This window comes from Carcharhinus amblyrhynchos, chromosome 12 (genome assembly GCF_965287045.1).
Source record: "Carcharhinus amblyrhynchos chromosome 12, sCarAmb.v2.hapA, whole genome shotgun sequence".
NCBI lineage: Eukaryota > Metazoa > Chordata > Chondrichthyes > Carcharhiniformes > Carcharhinidae > Carcharhinus > Carcharhinus amblyrhynchos.
The window spans coordinates 67,517,157-67,530,819 of NC_137335.1; the positions used below are offsets into that span (position 1 = coordinate 67,517,157).

Consider the following 13,663-nt stretch of genomic DNA (forward strand, 5'->3'; position numbering starts at 1 on the left):
AATTCTCTGCCCGTTGAAGTGGTGGAGGCTACCTTGCTAAATATTTTTAAGACGCAGGTTGATGGGTTTTTGATAAGAGAGGGGATTAAGGGTTATGGGGAGAGGGCGGGAATGTGGAACTGAGCCACGACAGATCAGCCATGATCTTATTGAATGGCGGGGCAGGCTCGAAGGGCTAGATGGCCTACTCCTGTTCCTATTTCTTATGTTCTTATGACCCTTACCCATTAACAAGTGTACCCAGTTTTCATTCTGCTTTATCTTCTTGATGAATCTTTAGTAATTTATGAGAAAGATTTAATACATTAGGAATATCTGATGAAGACGTAGGGATTTTAGCCTAAGTTTCCAATCTCCAGTATCTAAACACTAGCACAGTGACATAATGCTACCTCATGGCACCGGGACCCAGATTCAGTTCCTGCCTTGGTCACTGTCTGTGTGGAGCCTGCACCTTCTCCCTGTGTCTGTGTGGGTTTCCTTATATGCTCCGGTTTCCTTTTACAGTCTGAAAGATGTGCCAGTTAGGTGCATTGGCCATGCTAAAATTCTCCCTCAGTGTACCCGAACAGGAGTCGGAGTGTGGCAATGAGGGGATTTTCACAGTAACTTCATTGCAGTGTTAATGTAAGCCTACTTGTGGCACTAATAAATAAACTTTACTTTTACCTGCGCTTCAAAATAGTGTCAAAATAACATCCAGTGGAAAAGCTAGGCCTATCTGTCTTGCAGCTAGTTAACGATAACATCCTGTTAAATAATGCAATGGTGATAGAACTGCCCACACCCTCTCACGTACCTGCCAATGGTGGGGTGTATATTTCACCCAACGGACTAATATAAGAAACACCGCAGCCTCCATCTTTCTCTGGGTGATTATTCTCAGTAGCATTTCCGCCTGTATATAATCAGACACGATTCAATTCCTTTGTCATCCTTTTATTCATAAAACAATTATATCATACTCTAATACTAATTAACAAAACAACCCCACCGTACGTAAAACCCAAATGTAATATTTCAGCAACACTCTGCAAGACTTAAAGAATACGATATTACAAAGGAACCACTTTAGCTTCTCAAATGTCTCCTTGAAGCAATGCCCCTTATTTAGTTTGAAGTTATAAATATCAGGTACATCCCCGGTTTGGTTTTGCTGAGTTGGCTTCTCTCAATCAGGACAACGAGAAATGTGACATCAGCGAAACAAAAGTACTCTGCCATGCTTCTTGTTCCCATTTGCTATCTCAATGGCCCTATCTGTATTAGATAGAAACATAGAAAATAGGAGTAAGAGGAGGCCATTTGGCCCTTCAAGCCTGCTCCACCATTCATCACGATTATGGCTGATTGTCCCACTCAATAGCCTACTCTTGCTTTTTCCCCATAACCTTTGATCCCGTTCACCCCAACTGCTATACCCAGCCACCTCTTGAATACATTCAATGTTTTGGCATCAACTACTTCCTGTGGTAATGAATTCCACAGGCTCACCATTCTTTGGGTGAAGAAATGTCTCCTCAACTCTGTCCTAAATAGTCCAACCCGACTCCTTAGACTGTGACCCCTAGTTCTGGACTTCCCCACCATTGGGAACATCCTCCCTGTATCTACCCTGTCTAGTCCTGTTAGAATTTTATAAGTCTCTATCAAACCCGCTCGGTAGGATGGCAGGGTGGCACAGTAGTTAGAATTGCTGCTTCATAGCGCCAAGGACCCGGATTTGATTCCAGCCACGGGTCGCTGTCTGTGTGGAGTTTGCTCGTTCTCCCTGTGTCTACACGGATTTTGTTCGGGTGCTCTGGTTTCCCCCCACAGTCCAAAGATGTGCAGATTAGGTGGACTGACCATGATAAATTGCCCCTTAGTGTCCCAGCATGTGTGTGGGTTAGGTGGATTAGTCATGATAAATGTGTGGGGTTTAGGGATCGGATGGGTGAGAGAGCATGGGTAAGATACTCTGTCAGTGAGTCAGTGCAGACTCGATGGGCCAAATGGCCTCTTCTGTACTGTAGGGATTTGATGAATCTACTGGAAAAGTGTACATATGCAGATTTTAAAATAAAGACAGGGTCATGCAGCGTATTAATGTTCCCTTTGGTTCAACAGCTGGCTGTCAAACAAGGCAAGAAGTTCGCATCAGGTCAGAATGCAGTGTAAAGTGCATATACTTTCATCACAGATGTGTTTAAACACACGGGCGCCATCTAAGATTCTCCTGGCAGTAGGGAAGTATCAAATGTTACATTCAACTGATAACACCTTTCCACATGGAAGGTAATCACCATTAATACAAAGCAAAATATTCCAGAGGCTGGAAATCAATCCGAGATGTAGGCCTGATTTTACCCACCAAGTTGTGTCCTCTTTTGGGCACTAAAACTTGGTAAAGTTGGGCCTGAGGCGAGCAGCGTGATCCGTGCCTGCTTCCACGCCCATTCCCCCTTTACCAATGGCCAAAAATGGCTGCTGCTGGGACTGTGCCCAAAACGGGCACGGCGTCGATTTAAATGCATTTGCATGCACTTAAATTGACTTAATGGGCAGCACGCCCAAACTTACCGGCACTTCCCCCTTTACCACCGTGTTCACCTGTCCAGATTCGGCGCGAAACAGACCTGGTCCACAAAGGCCCGATTTGGACACTCCTGCTTCTGAGGAGGTCAGGTCAGAGTTTCCAACGGCTCTCTGACTCAGATCGGTAATTGGGGGGGAGGTGGTGGAGGTGGGTCAGATGGCTCTTGGTGGTGGGGAGAGAGAGGCTTGAGGGAGGGCAGGGGCAGCGGGCTTCTGCTGTCACCCTGTATGTGATCGGTGGAGTGAAGGGGAGCAGGGACCTACGATCGGTCTGGGTAGCAGCGGGTGGTGAGGGGATAAGGGGGTCAATAATGTTAGAGGGTTGGAGTAATGTCTGTGGGAGCCAGAGGGAGGCATTATCTGGCCTGGGAGAGACGTGGCAGGGGAACATTTCTCTATTATTTTCACTGCGCATGCTCAGCTGGAGGCTCCAACTGGAGTTGCAGCGTTTCGGGTGCAATAAACCCTGTCCACAGGCTTCTGCAGCGCGATTCGGAATCACTGATATTTTTACAGGCGGAGTGCAGATGGGGGTGACTGAGAACAGGTCTAAAAGTCGGATCTGAAACACTCACAGTCTCAAGTCTGCCCAGCACTTAGAATTAAAATGGTGAAATAGGGCCCGTTATCTCTCTCCTTGGATGCTGCCAGATCTGCTGTGTATTTCCATAAATCATTAAAATTATGAAGGGAATGTGCCTTTCAAATACTAACATCACAGAATTGTTACGGCGCAGAAAGAAGCCACTTAGCCCATTGGGTGGAATTTTACCCAACGATGGGTGGGGTGAGCCGGTAAAATCGTGCGAGAGCCAAGAGATCAGAATCACCCCCGATTTCTCAGCTCTCGCGATCTTACCAAAACCAGATTTCCGATGGGGTCAACCTCGTGCCCATTTCCGACAAGAAGCTGAATAATTTATTCAAATACATTTAAATGCTCATTTACGTCTGCTTACTAAGCCCAGCACGCGCTCGTCTGGGCTCACTTGCCTTTATTTTATTTTGTGCAATAAAACGCTGTTCTTTTACAGCCGACCCCTGCAGTTATTATAGTTAGCTAAAAGCCAGGGCTGCAGTCCAGACAGGAATACTTACAATTCTCTCACCAGCGTTTGACTGGCCTCCGGCACAGGCTCCCTGTACACGGCTTGATGTTTCTTCTGTAAAGTGTAGCATGGCGAAGGTACACTATGTCACAGCAAAGACTCATGCTGAGATCTGCCCTTAAACAGCACACACACACACCAGTGTACCGGTTTGCCCTGATGGATGTAGGTTTCGTGCTCTCTGGTTTTCACTCTTACCTCAGTAGAATTACTTTGCTCTTATTGTGTGGACACTGAACTGGGGGACCCCTGATTGGAACAAATAACCCACATCCCAATATCCTGGCATCGCGCCATAGAGCACAAAGCTAAACGGGAGAAGTTACAAGCAGGCAGGAGAGAAACTCTACATGCTGGAGACAAAGCGGTTAACGTACAAACTGAGACATAAATATCAAATAATATTACTCCCAATTAGGATGTTTGCAGGCAGAGGAACACCTATTAAGCAGTGACTGTGTGGAACGGATTGCACTCAGTAGACAGGCCTATTTTGACTTGTGCCATGTTGCAAGGATTCCTGTAGCTGAGGTTTGTCCGTGGCAGTAATGTGAGCTGCACCCTAATGACTGAATGTGTTGGGAGGGCAGTGCAGTGGTGGAAAAAATTGGGAGGGGTTGGAGGATCCTTTGCTTTCTGTTGCGATGGCATTCTGCTCCCCAGCCCAGAGGCCAATTCAGAGTCTCTTCTCGCTGCTGCATGGGGAGGTAGTCTGTTGACTCCTGGCATCTCCCCTCTGTTGAACCTCGGCATCTTTCCCCGGTCTTGGAGAGGAGGGGGTCCCTCCTAATCCAACATTTTGTGATCCATGGAGCGGTTCCCCAATAGTAACGGGTTTGTCCTGCATCAACACTGTGGCCTCAACAACGACCACCACTTCCCCCCTCACCTGGGCCAGTCTGACTGGTCCTTGGTCCCACTTACCTTGCTGCGACGCTTCGGGTCCAATGTGAAGTTTCTCAGTTTGGTGCAGTTCCAGTAGTGGCCACCTTTCCTGGTGGCGCCGCTGGGTGCGATTGGCTGGCAGACCATGGAAGTGGGCCCTCATCCCTTCAAGGGACCAAGACTCCAGTGGGAACTCAATAATTGCTGGATTGGGAGAGAATCCAGCCAGGACTCTCCCAAGTGGCTCAGGTGGGGGTGATGCGAGCTTTCTGGCCTGACTTTGGGACAATCACTGCCCCAACAAAGTTCAGTTCTTGATTAGTCTTATAGCATCTTTCCAAACATGCTGCATTGTTGTCTCACGTGGAAACTGGGCCATCATGTCAAAGAGAGTCATCCTCATTTAACACCAATCATCAAACTGGATGTTGCAATGTTCCACTGCCTCATCACATAGCAACAGACAGACCTCCCTTCCTTCATTTTTGTTATGCCAACTGCTACCTTTTGTCAGGTAATGTTGATACTTTGCAAAGGGTGACAAATACATGAGGATATTTACAGGCTTCATAAGGATCACTGGCATTTTCTATCCCTGTGAATGGCCACAACTTTTAAAATTTATCCATCGATCACAGTCCTTCAAGTGTGCTTGTTTAATATGGGCCAAGAGTTTACCTATACAGCATTAATTTTTTATTCGTTCATGAGATGTGGGTGTCGCTGGCTGGGCCAGCATTTATTGCCCACCCCTGAGGGCATTTAAATGTCAATGACATTGCTGCGGGTCTGAAGTCAAATGCAGGCCAGGCCTGATAAAGGTGACACATTTCCTTCACTAAAGGGCATCTGTGACCCAGATGGGTTTTTCTGACTATCAACAATGGTTTTACGGTCATCATTTAGGGTGGCACGGTGGCACAGTGATTAGCACTGCTGCCTCACAGCACCAGGGACCTGCGTTCAATTCCCGGTTTAGGTCACTGTGTCTGTGTAGACTTTGCATGTTCTCCCCATCTCTGCATGGGTTTCCTCCGGGTCCTCCAATTTCCTCCCACACTCCAAAGATGTGCAGCTTAGGTGGATTGGCCATGCTAAATTGCCTTAGTGTCAGGGGGGCTAGCTAGGGTAAATGCATGGGGTTATGGGGATAGTGCCTGGGTGGGATTGTGGTTGGTGCAGACCCAATGGGCCAAATGGCCACCTTCTGCACTGTAGGATTCTATGATTTTACGTTAAACTTTTGATTCCATATTTAATTTGAATTTAAATTTCACCATCTGTCACGGTGGGATTTGAACATCGATCCCCAGACCATTACCTTGGGTCTCTGGATTACTGGTCCAATGACAATATCGTTGCACCACCATCTCCCCCCGATTCAAGGTGCTGCTGTAACATGGGGTAGAGCCAGCTTGGTAACAATCAAACAAGTGTCAATAGTAATCCACCTCCCAACTAACATTCAATCAGAAAATCTGCTCTGGCCAGTCACTGTGAATCGTATTCCTTTTGTGGTAGTGTACATATGCAGATAACAAATTATAACAAACCTATATACCCTCCACCGCCTCCTCCTGCTGTGCACGCTCCTCCTCCGCCTCCAAAGCCTCCGCTTGTTATCCAACCCCATTTTTTAATGGCCTGTGGGCAGGACTGTCCACCTTCAGCGCCCTCGATCAGCGACTTGCCAGACCACAGCGGGATAGTGAAATCACTCCAACCACCACCGCCCCCTGTAAGAAGAAACGCACAAAGGGGAAAATAATTTACAGCAAAAAAAAATGGCCTCCGCGCTCTTTGTTCAAGGCACAGTCTAAAACAGCGATCAAAACAAAAGGCTGCAGACGCTGGAGATCTGGGGAGGTGGGGCGGGAGTTTTCCAGCCACCTTCGCCCCAAAACCGGAAAATCCTGCCCGAGGTCACTGGGCCTTTACATGGTCTGCCCCCACCTGCCTGCTACAATTCTTCAGAGCAGAAGATTGTATCATTTCACATCTTTTATGACTTATTTATCTCTTAAAGGACAAAGAACAGTACAGCACAGGAACAGGCCCTTCAGCCCTCCAAGCTTGCATCGCTCACGTCGTCCTATCTAGACTAACCGTCTGTATCCCTCTATTTCCCATCTAATCACATGTTTATCCAGATAAATCTTAAATGTCGCTAACGTAACTGCCTCAACCCCTCAATTAGTGGTGCATTCCAGGCCCGCACCACTCTCTGTGTAAAAAACTTCCCCCACACATCTCCATTGAACCTCTCCCCTTAACCTTGAACTTGTGCCCACTTCTAATCGTTATTTCTGCCCTGGGAAAGAGCTTCCAACTATTCACCCTATCGACACCCCTCATAATTTTATAAACTTCTATCAGGTCGCTCCTTGCTCTTGTTTTCTGTGAAAATGTTCTCTGTTTTGCACCTCACTACTGAAGTTTATCTTGAATTTACCCGTTGGTACAGTTTTCGCATGAATGTCTTACTGTGGTACAAAGACAAATGTAGTAGCTGGTCATTTATCTAACGTGCTATTTGTATGACCTTGCTTCGAGTAACCAGGCTGCCATGTTTTCCTACAACACAACTGGAAATTAATTAATTGATTAATTATGTATTTAATTAATCGCAAAATACTTTGGACATCTGGAGATTGGCAAGGTGCTGGATAAATTTTTTTTTATACGTCTGTAAAGTCCCAGGTATAAACCATGTTCTGTGCTTAATTGGCTGATTAATCTAGGATGGCAAAAGAAACACTATCGCTAATCTATCATGGTCCACATAGAAGGACTACAACATGAAAACACCATTTCCTGCAAGTCCCTCTCTGAATCACACGCCATCCTGACTTGGACCCATATCATCGTTCCTTCCCCGTTGCTGTGTCCAAATCCTGGGACTACCTGTAGGGTGTGTCTACACTACATGGACTGAAGTGCTTCAAGAAGGTGACACACTACCACCTTTAAGGGCAATTAGGGGGCAGGCAATAAATACTGGCCTTGCCAATGACACACGCATCTCAAGAACACAATGCCATTATATAAGGTGTCGGTGAGGCCACACCTGGAGTATTCTATGTAGTTTTGGTGTCCTTATCTGAGGAAGATTGTCCTTGCTACAGAGGGAATGCAGTGAAAGATTACCAGGCTGATTCCTGGGATGACAGGTCTGTCATACGAGAAGGGACTGAGTTGGTTAGGACTGTATTCATTAGAATTTAGAGTGAGAGGGGATCTCATAGAAAATTATAAAATTCTAACAGGGTTGGACAGGGCAGGTTTTGAAAGAATGTTCCCAGTGGTGGGAGAGTCCAGAACTAGGGGTCATAGTTTGAAGATAATAGAGTCATAGAGGTTTACAGCCCAACTTGTCCATGCTGCCCTTTTTTTAAACCCCTAAGCTAGTCCCAATTGCCCGCATTTGGCCCATGTCCCTCTACACCCATCAAACTCATGTAACTGTCTAAATGCTTTTTAAAAGACAAAATTGTACCCGCCTCTACTACTACCTCTGGCAGCTTGTTCCAGACACTCACACTCTCTGTGTGAGAAAAGTATCCCTCTGGACACTTCTGTATCTCTCCCTCTCACCTTAAACCTATGTTCCATAAGGAGTAAAAACCTATAAGGAGTAAATGTTTTAGGACTGAACAAAGAACAAAGAACAAAATCAGCCTGGGAAACAGGCCCTTTGGCCCAACGAGCCCGCGCCGCCATCTCAACACCACCAGTCCACCTCTCTACCCACGACCCCTGTCTAATGTTTTATGGCCATCTAGATTGAGGGAAACTGATTTAGGGGCAATTTATTCCTGCCAATCAGCCTAACAGCACATCTTTGGGGTGTGGGAGGAAACCGGAGCACCCGGAGAAAACCCACGCAAGCACGGGGAGAATGCGCAAACTCCCACAGACACCGGCCCAAATCCATGTGTCTGCACAGCAATCAGCGATAGTCACTGAGCTGTCATCTTGTCCCGTTTAGGCACACACTAACGACATGAAGCACTAGGCCAATCTCAAACAATCAAGAGCAGCCCCAGTACGACCCATCGTGTGTATGCCCCTTGTTGGACACGAGGTGGACCGACTCAAAACCTGTGAGTGAAAAGAGAACTGAGGTGAGGAGAAATTTCTTCACCCAGAGAATGGCGAATGTGTGGAATTCACTACCCACAGAACATAATTCAAGCTAAAACATTGTGTGATTTCGAGAAGAAATTTGATATAACTCTTAGGGCTAAAGGGAGCATGGGATTTGGGTTGGAAAGTTGGGATCAGGATTTTGAATTCGATGATCAACCATGATCAAAATGAATGGCAGAGCAGGCTTAAAGAGTCAAATTGCCTACTCCTCACAGCACCCGGGACCTGGTTTCAATTCCCAGCTTGGGTCACTGTCTGCGTGGAGTTTGCACATTCTCCCCATGAATTTCCTTCCACAGTCCAAAGATGTATGGGTTAGGTGTATTGCCCATGCTAAATTGCCCCTTAGTGTCGAGGGAGGAGAGGGGAATTAGCTAGGGGAAATGCATGGGGTTATGGAGATAGGGTGGGATTGTGGCAGACTTGATGGGCCGAATGGTCTCCTTCTGCACTGTGGGATTCTATGATTCTGTTTCTAGTTTCTATGTAATCCTATCCAGTAAATTCAATGGAACCACAATCATGAGTAGGAACTTTGGGAGAGTTGGGTGAGGACAGGATCCATTTTAATGTTCCCCCGCCCCCATTGTTTAGCATCTACCTGTCATGGCTTATGCCAGCACGTTATGGAAGGCTAGTTAGCTGAGAGAGCAGAGGACAGCCAGTACCCAAGCCCCTGCAACCCAAGGCAGTTATGTTCACCGGTGTGATCCTCCCTCTTGTTTTGCTTCCCCTCTTTCTATCCGAATGTGGGACTGCTGCCTTCCAATCAATACTTCACCACAAGATAGAGGTCAGACGCTCACTGCATGGGGTATCATGATAGAAATAACAACAAATAACATTCTTAATGAATTCATTATAATAGTCTGAATAACTATAATTGAAACAATAAATTGTTTAGCATTTCACATTTTACTTGGTCTCTGACACTTGTTAAAACGAATAGGCAATGCACAATCAATTTACTGGCTGACTGAGCACCCTGGAATCATTAATGTCCTTACGACAAGCGATGTACTCAGGCTGATGATGAACCAGGATTTCTTATACACATTGGACTGGATAAAGTAGGGTTTTTACTAACTATGTTATGTGAAACATTCTGCAATCAGTTGTTTTAAGTGCCACATTTATAACAAGACATGCCTTTGCAAGAATAGAGTTTCTGTGAAAGGACGATCTGATATAATGTTGAAACATTAAGCGAAGGCAGTTTAAGATGCAGTACAGGAAGGAAATTCCCACATGCAGAATAATTACTGTGCATCAGATAGCAATGGACAACACATTTCATCGTTGTCAACTGTTCACCCGGCAGTAAGGATACTTCCGTTGCAAGTGATAACTTCAGAAAGTAAATCAAAGAATAAAGATTTAATAAAGAAACTTCATTACTCTAACACTTGGGGCCACATCCTAGGCCATACAAGCCTCCCCGTCTGCTTCTTCTTTATACCGGGTCAGCTGCCCCTCATAGCATGTTACTATTGGTTATATTATAACAGAGCTAATGTTATCATTAGTTACATTATAATATCAGTGAGGTAAATGCTGTGTGTGTGGGTGCATGAGGGTGGGTGGGTGGGTGCATGTGTGTGTGCGTGCGTCTATGGATGCACACATGGATGTATGTGTGTGAGAGAGTGCTTGTGAGGGTCTGTGTGAGAGTACATGTATGTATGCTTACATGCATGTGTGAGAGTGAGTGTATGTGTGTGTCAGAGAGAATGTGCATGCATATGTTTGTGTGTGACAGTGCGTGTGCATGGTCTATGTGTGTGACAGTATGTGTGTGGGTGTATGAGTGATAAGAGTGTATTTGTGACTGCATGCGTGTGTGTGCGTGCATGTGTGTTTCTGAGCATGTGTGTGTGTTTTTGAACGTGAGCAAGCGTGTGTATAAGCATATCTGAATAGGTGCATGTGTGTACGTGTGACCACATCTCAGTTGAGGGACAAGGTTGAGAAGGCGGGGCTTTCATGAATAACCTCAGCCGGTTTGGGAATTGAACCCACACTGTTGGCATCATTCTGTATCACTAACCAGCTATCCAGCCCAACTGAGCTAACTAGTAAATACTTACTACTGGGACTACCAAACTGCGCCGAACAACTTATAACAGTGGACTGGCTTTGGAAAGTCAGGAGGTAGTCACTCACTGCAGAATTGTCAACCTCTGATCTGGTTTTGCAGTTACTAATCTGTGAGACTTATGGAATTCAGCCTCAAGCACCTGAATAACATCATTTAATAAAAAATGACCTTTATTATCCAGTCACTGTAAATCACCTTTTGCATGGAATTAGATAACCTCTATTTCAAAATAGCAAATCTTCTGACTCACAGTGAGCAGCACCATGGTCATTTATGAATGTTTGAAAAAATATAACCAAAACCAATAAAGATGAGCTGATAATTGATTTAATTTTCAAGTCTTGAAGTTTGATATTTTTTAAAACAGACTGGCATTTATTGTCGTTTTTTTCAGAAATCTTTTCTCTCCTCTTGAATGGAGTGCTTGAGAAAATGGATCCACACATAGCACCACAGAAACCAGAAGTAGGAGTAGGCCATTTGGCCCTTCGAGCCTGCTCCGCCATTCAGTATGATCATGACTGATTATCAAATACAATACACTGATCCCCACTTCCTCCCATATTCCTTGATCCCTTTAGCCCCAAGAGCTATATCTAATTTCTTCTTTAAATCACATAACATTTTGGCCTCAATTTTCTGTGGTAGTGAATTCCACGCATTCTCCATTCTATGGGTGAGAAGATTTCTCTTCACCTCAGTCCTAAAAAGGTTTGCCCCTTATCCTCTAGTTCTGGACTCCCTCACCATCCGGAACGTTCTTTCTGAATTACCCCATTTAATCCTGCGTGTGCATGTACGTGCATGTGTGAGAATGAGTGTGTATGTGTGTCAGAGACAATATGCGTGTATATATTTGTGTGTGTGTGCATGTGCATGAGCATACATGCATGTGTGAAAATCTGTTGAGTGTGATAGTGTGCATGAGTGAGTGTATGTGAGTGTGTGTCTGAGAATTTTGTAAGTTTCTGTGACATCCCCTTTCACTCTTCTAAATTCCAATGAATATAATCCTAAAAGACTTAGTCTCTCCCCACATGACAGACCTGCCATCCCAGGAATCAGCCTGGTAAATCTTTGCTGCACTCCCTCTGTAGCAAGGACATCTTTCCTCACCAACGCCCGATACAATTGCAGTAAAACATCCCCTTCCTATGCTCAAGATCTCTTGCTATGAAGGATAATGTATCATTTGCCTTCTTGACTGCCTGCTGTACTTGCATGCTTACTTTCAATTTGTAGACACAATTTGTGTATGATGATGAACTGTTCTAATACCGAGGGATAAGGACATAAGCAAAAGGAACAGGAGTAGACCATACAGCCCATTCACCCAGCGGGGCACTTCAGGGATCAGTGCTGGGCTCACAGTTATTTGCCATTTACATTAATGATTTGGATGAGAATTTAGTAGGCATGGTTAATAAGTTTGCAGATGACACCAAGATTGGTGGCACAGTGGACAGTGAAGAAGGTTATCTCGGATTGCAATGAGATCTTGATCAATTGGGCCAGTGGGCTGACAAATGGCAGATGGAATTTAAACTAGATAAATGCGAGGTGATGAATTTTGGTAGATTGAACCAGGGCAGGACTTACTCAGTTAATGGTAGGGCATTAGGGAGAGTTACAGAACAAAGAAATCTAGGGGTATAGGTTCAGAGCTCCTTGCAAGTGGAGTCACAGGTGGACAGAGTGGTGAAGGCAGCATTCGGCATGCTTGGTTTCATTGCTCAGAACATTGAATATAGGAGCTGGGACATCTGGTTGGAATTGTACAAAACATTGATAAGGCCACATTTGGAATACTGTGTACAGTTCTGGTTACCCTATTATGGAAAGGATATTATTAAACTAGAAACAGTGCAGAAGAGATTTACTAGGATGCTACTGGGACTTGATGGTTTGAGTTATAAAGAGGGGCTGGATATATTGGGGCTTTTTTCTCTGGAGTGTAGGAGGCTGAGGGGTGACCTTATAGAGGTCTATAAAATAATGAGGGGCATAGATCAGATAGATAGTATCTTTTCTCAAATGTAGGTGAGTCTAAAACTAGAGGGTATAGGTTTAAGGTGAGAAGGAAAAGATACAAAAGGGTCCAGAGGGGCAATTTTTTCACACAGAGGGTGGTGAGTGTCTTGAACAAGCTACCAGAGGTAGTAGTAGAGGCAGGTACAATTTTTCTTTTAAAAAGTGTTTAGACAGTTACAAGGGTAAGATGGGTATAGAGGGGATATGGGACAAATGTGAGCAATTGGGACTAGCTTAGAGGTTTAAAAAAAGGGCAGCAAGGACAAGTTGGACCGAAGGGCCTATTTCCATGCTGCAAACCTCTATGACTAATGCTATCATATTTGATCTACTGTTTCAGCTCCGCTTCCCCACCCACTCTCCAAATCCCTTAATTCTTTGAGAGAACAAACATCTGTCTATCATAGCCCTAAACATACTCAATGATGGAACTTCCACAATCTTCTGGGGCAGACAGCTCCAGAGAGTCACAAACCTTTGATTGAAGAAATTTTCCCTCTCTTTAATCATTTTACAGGAGTGGGCGTTGCTGGTTAAACCAGCATTTCAGAGGGCAATCAAGGATCAACCAAATTGCTGTGGGTCTGGAGTCACATGTAGGCCAGACCAGGTAAGGACAGCAGATTTCCTTCCCTAAAGGGCATGAGTGAACCAGATGGGTTTTTTTGACAATCAACAATGGTTTCATGGTCAATGCTACATTTCTATTTCCAGACTTTTTAATTTAATTCAAATTTCATCACCTGCTGGGTGAGAATTGAACCTGGGTCCCTAGCGTATTACCCTGGGTCTCTGGATTACTAGTCCAATGACA

The 13,663-nt window shown here is 45.0% G+C and overlaps 1 protein-coding gene across 1 annotated transcript in view; it reads right to left on the reverse strand.

Annotated features, from left to right (window-relative positions):
• Positions 1-13,663, reverse strand: part of LOC145350623 (ALK tyrosine kinase receptor-like) — a 1,029,887-nt gene that overhangs the window by 90,305 nt on the left and 925,919 nt on the right. Inside the window, exons 16-17 of the mRNA XM_080199829.1 lie at positions 6,125-6,307; positions 800-898 (exon numbers count right to left, since the gene is read on the reverse strand). Coding sequence (XP_080055955.1) covers positions 800-898; positions 6,125-6,307 — 282 coding nt within the window. The remainder of the gene's footprint in view (positions 1-799; positions 899-6,124; positions 6,308-13,663) is intronic.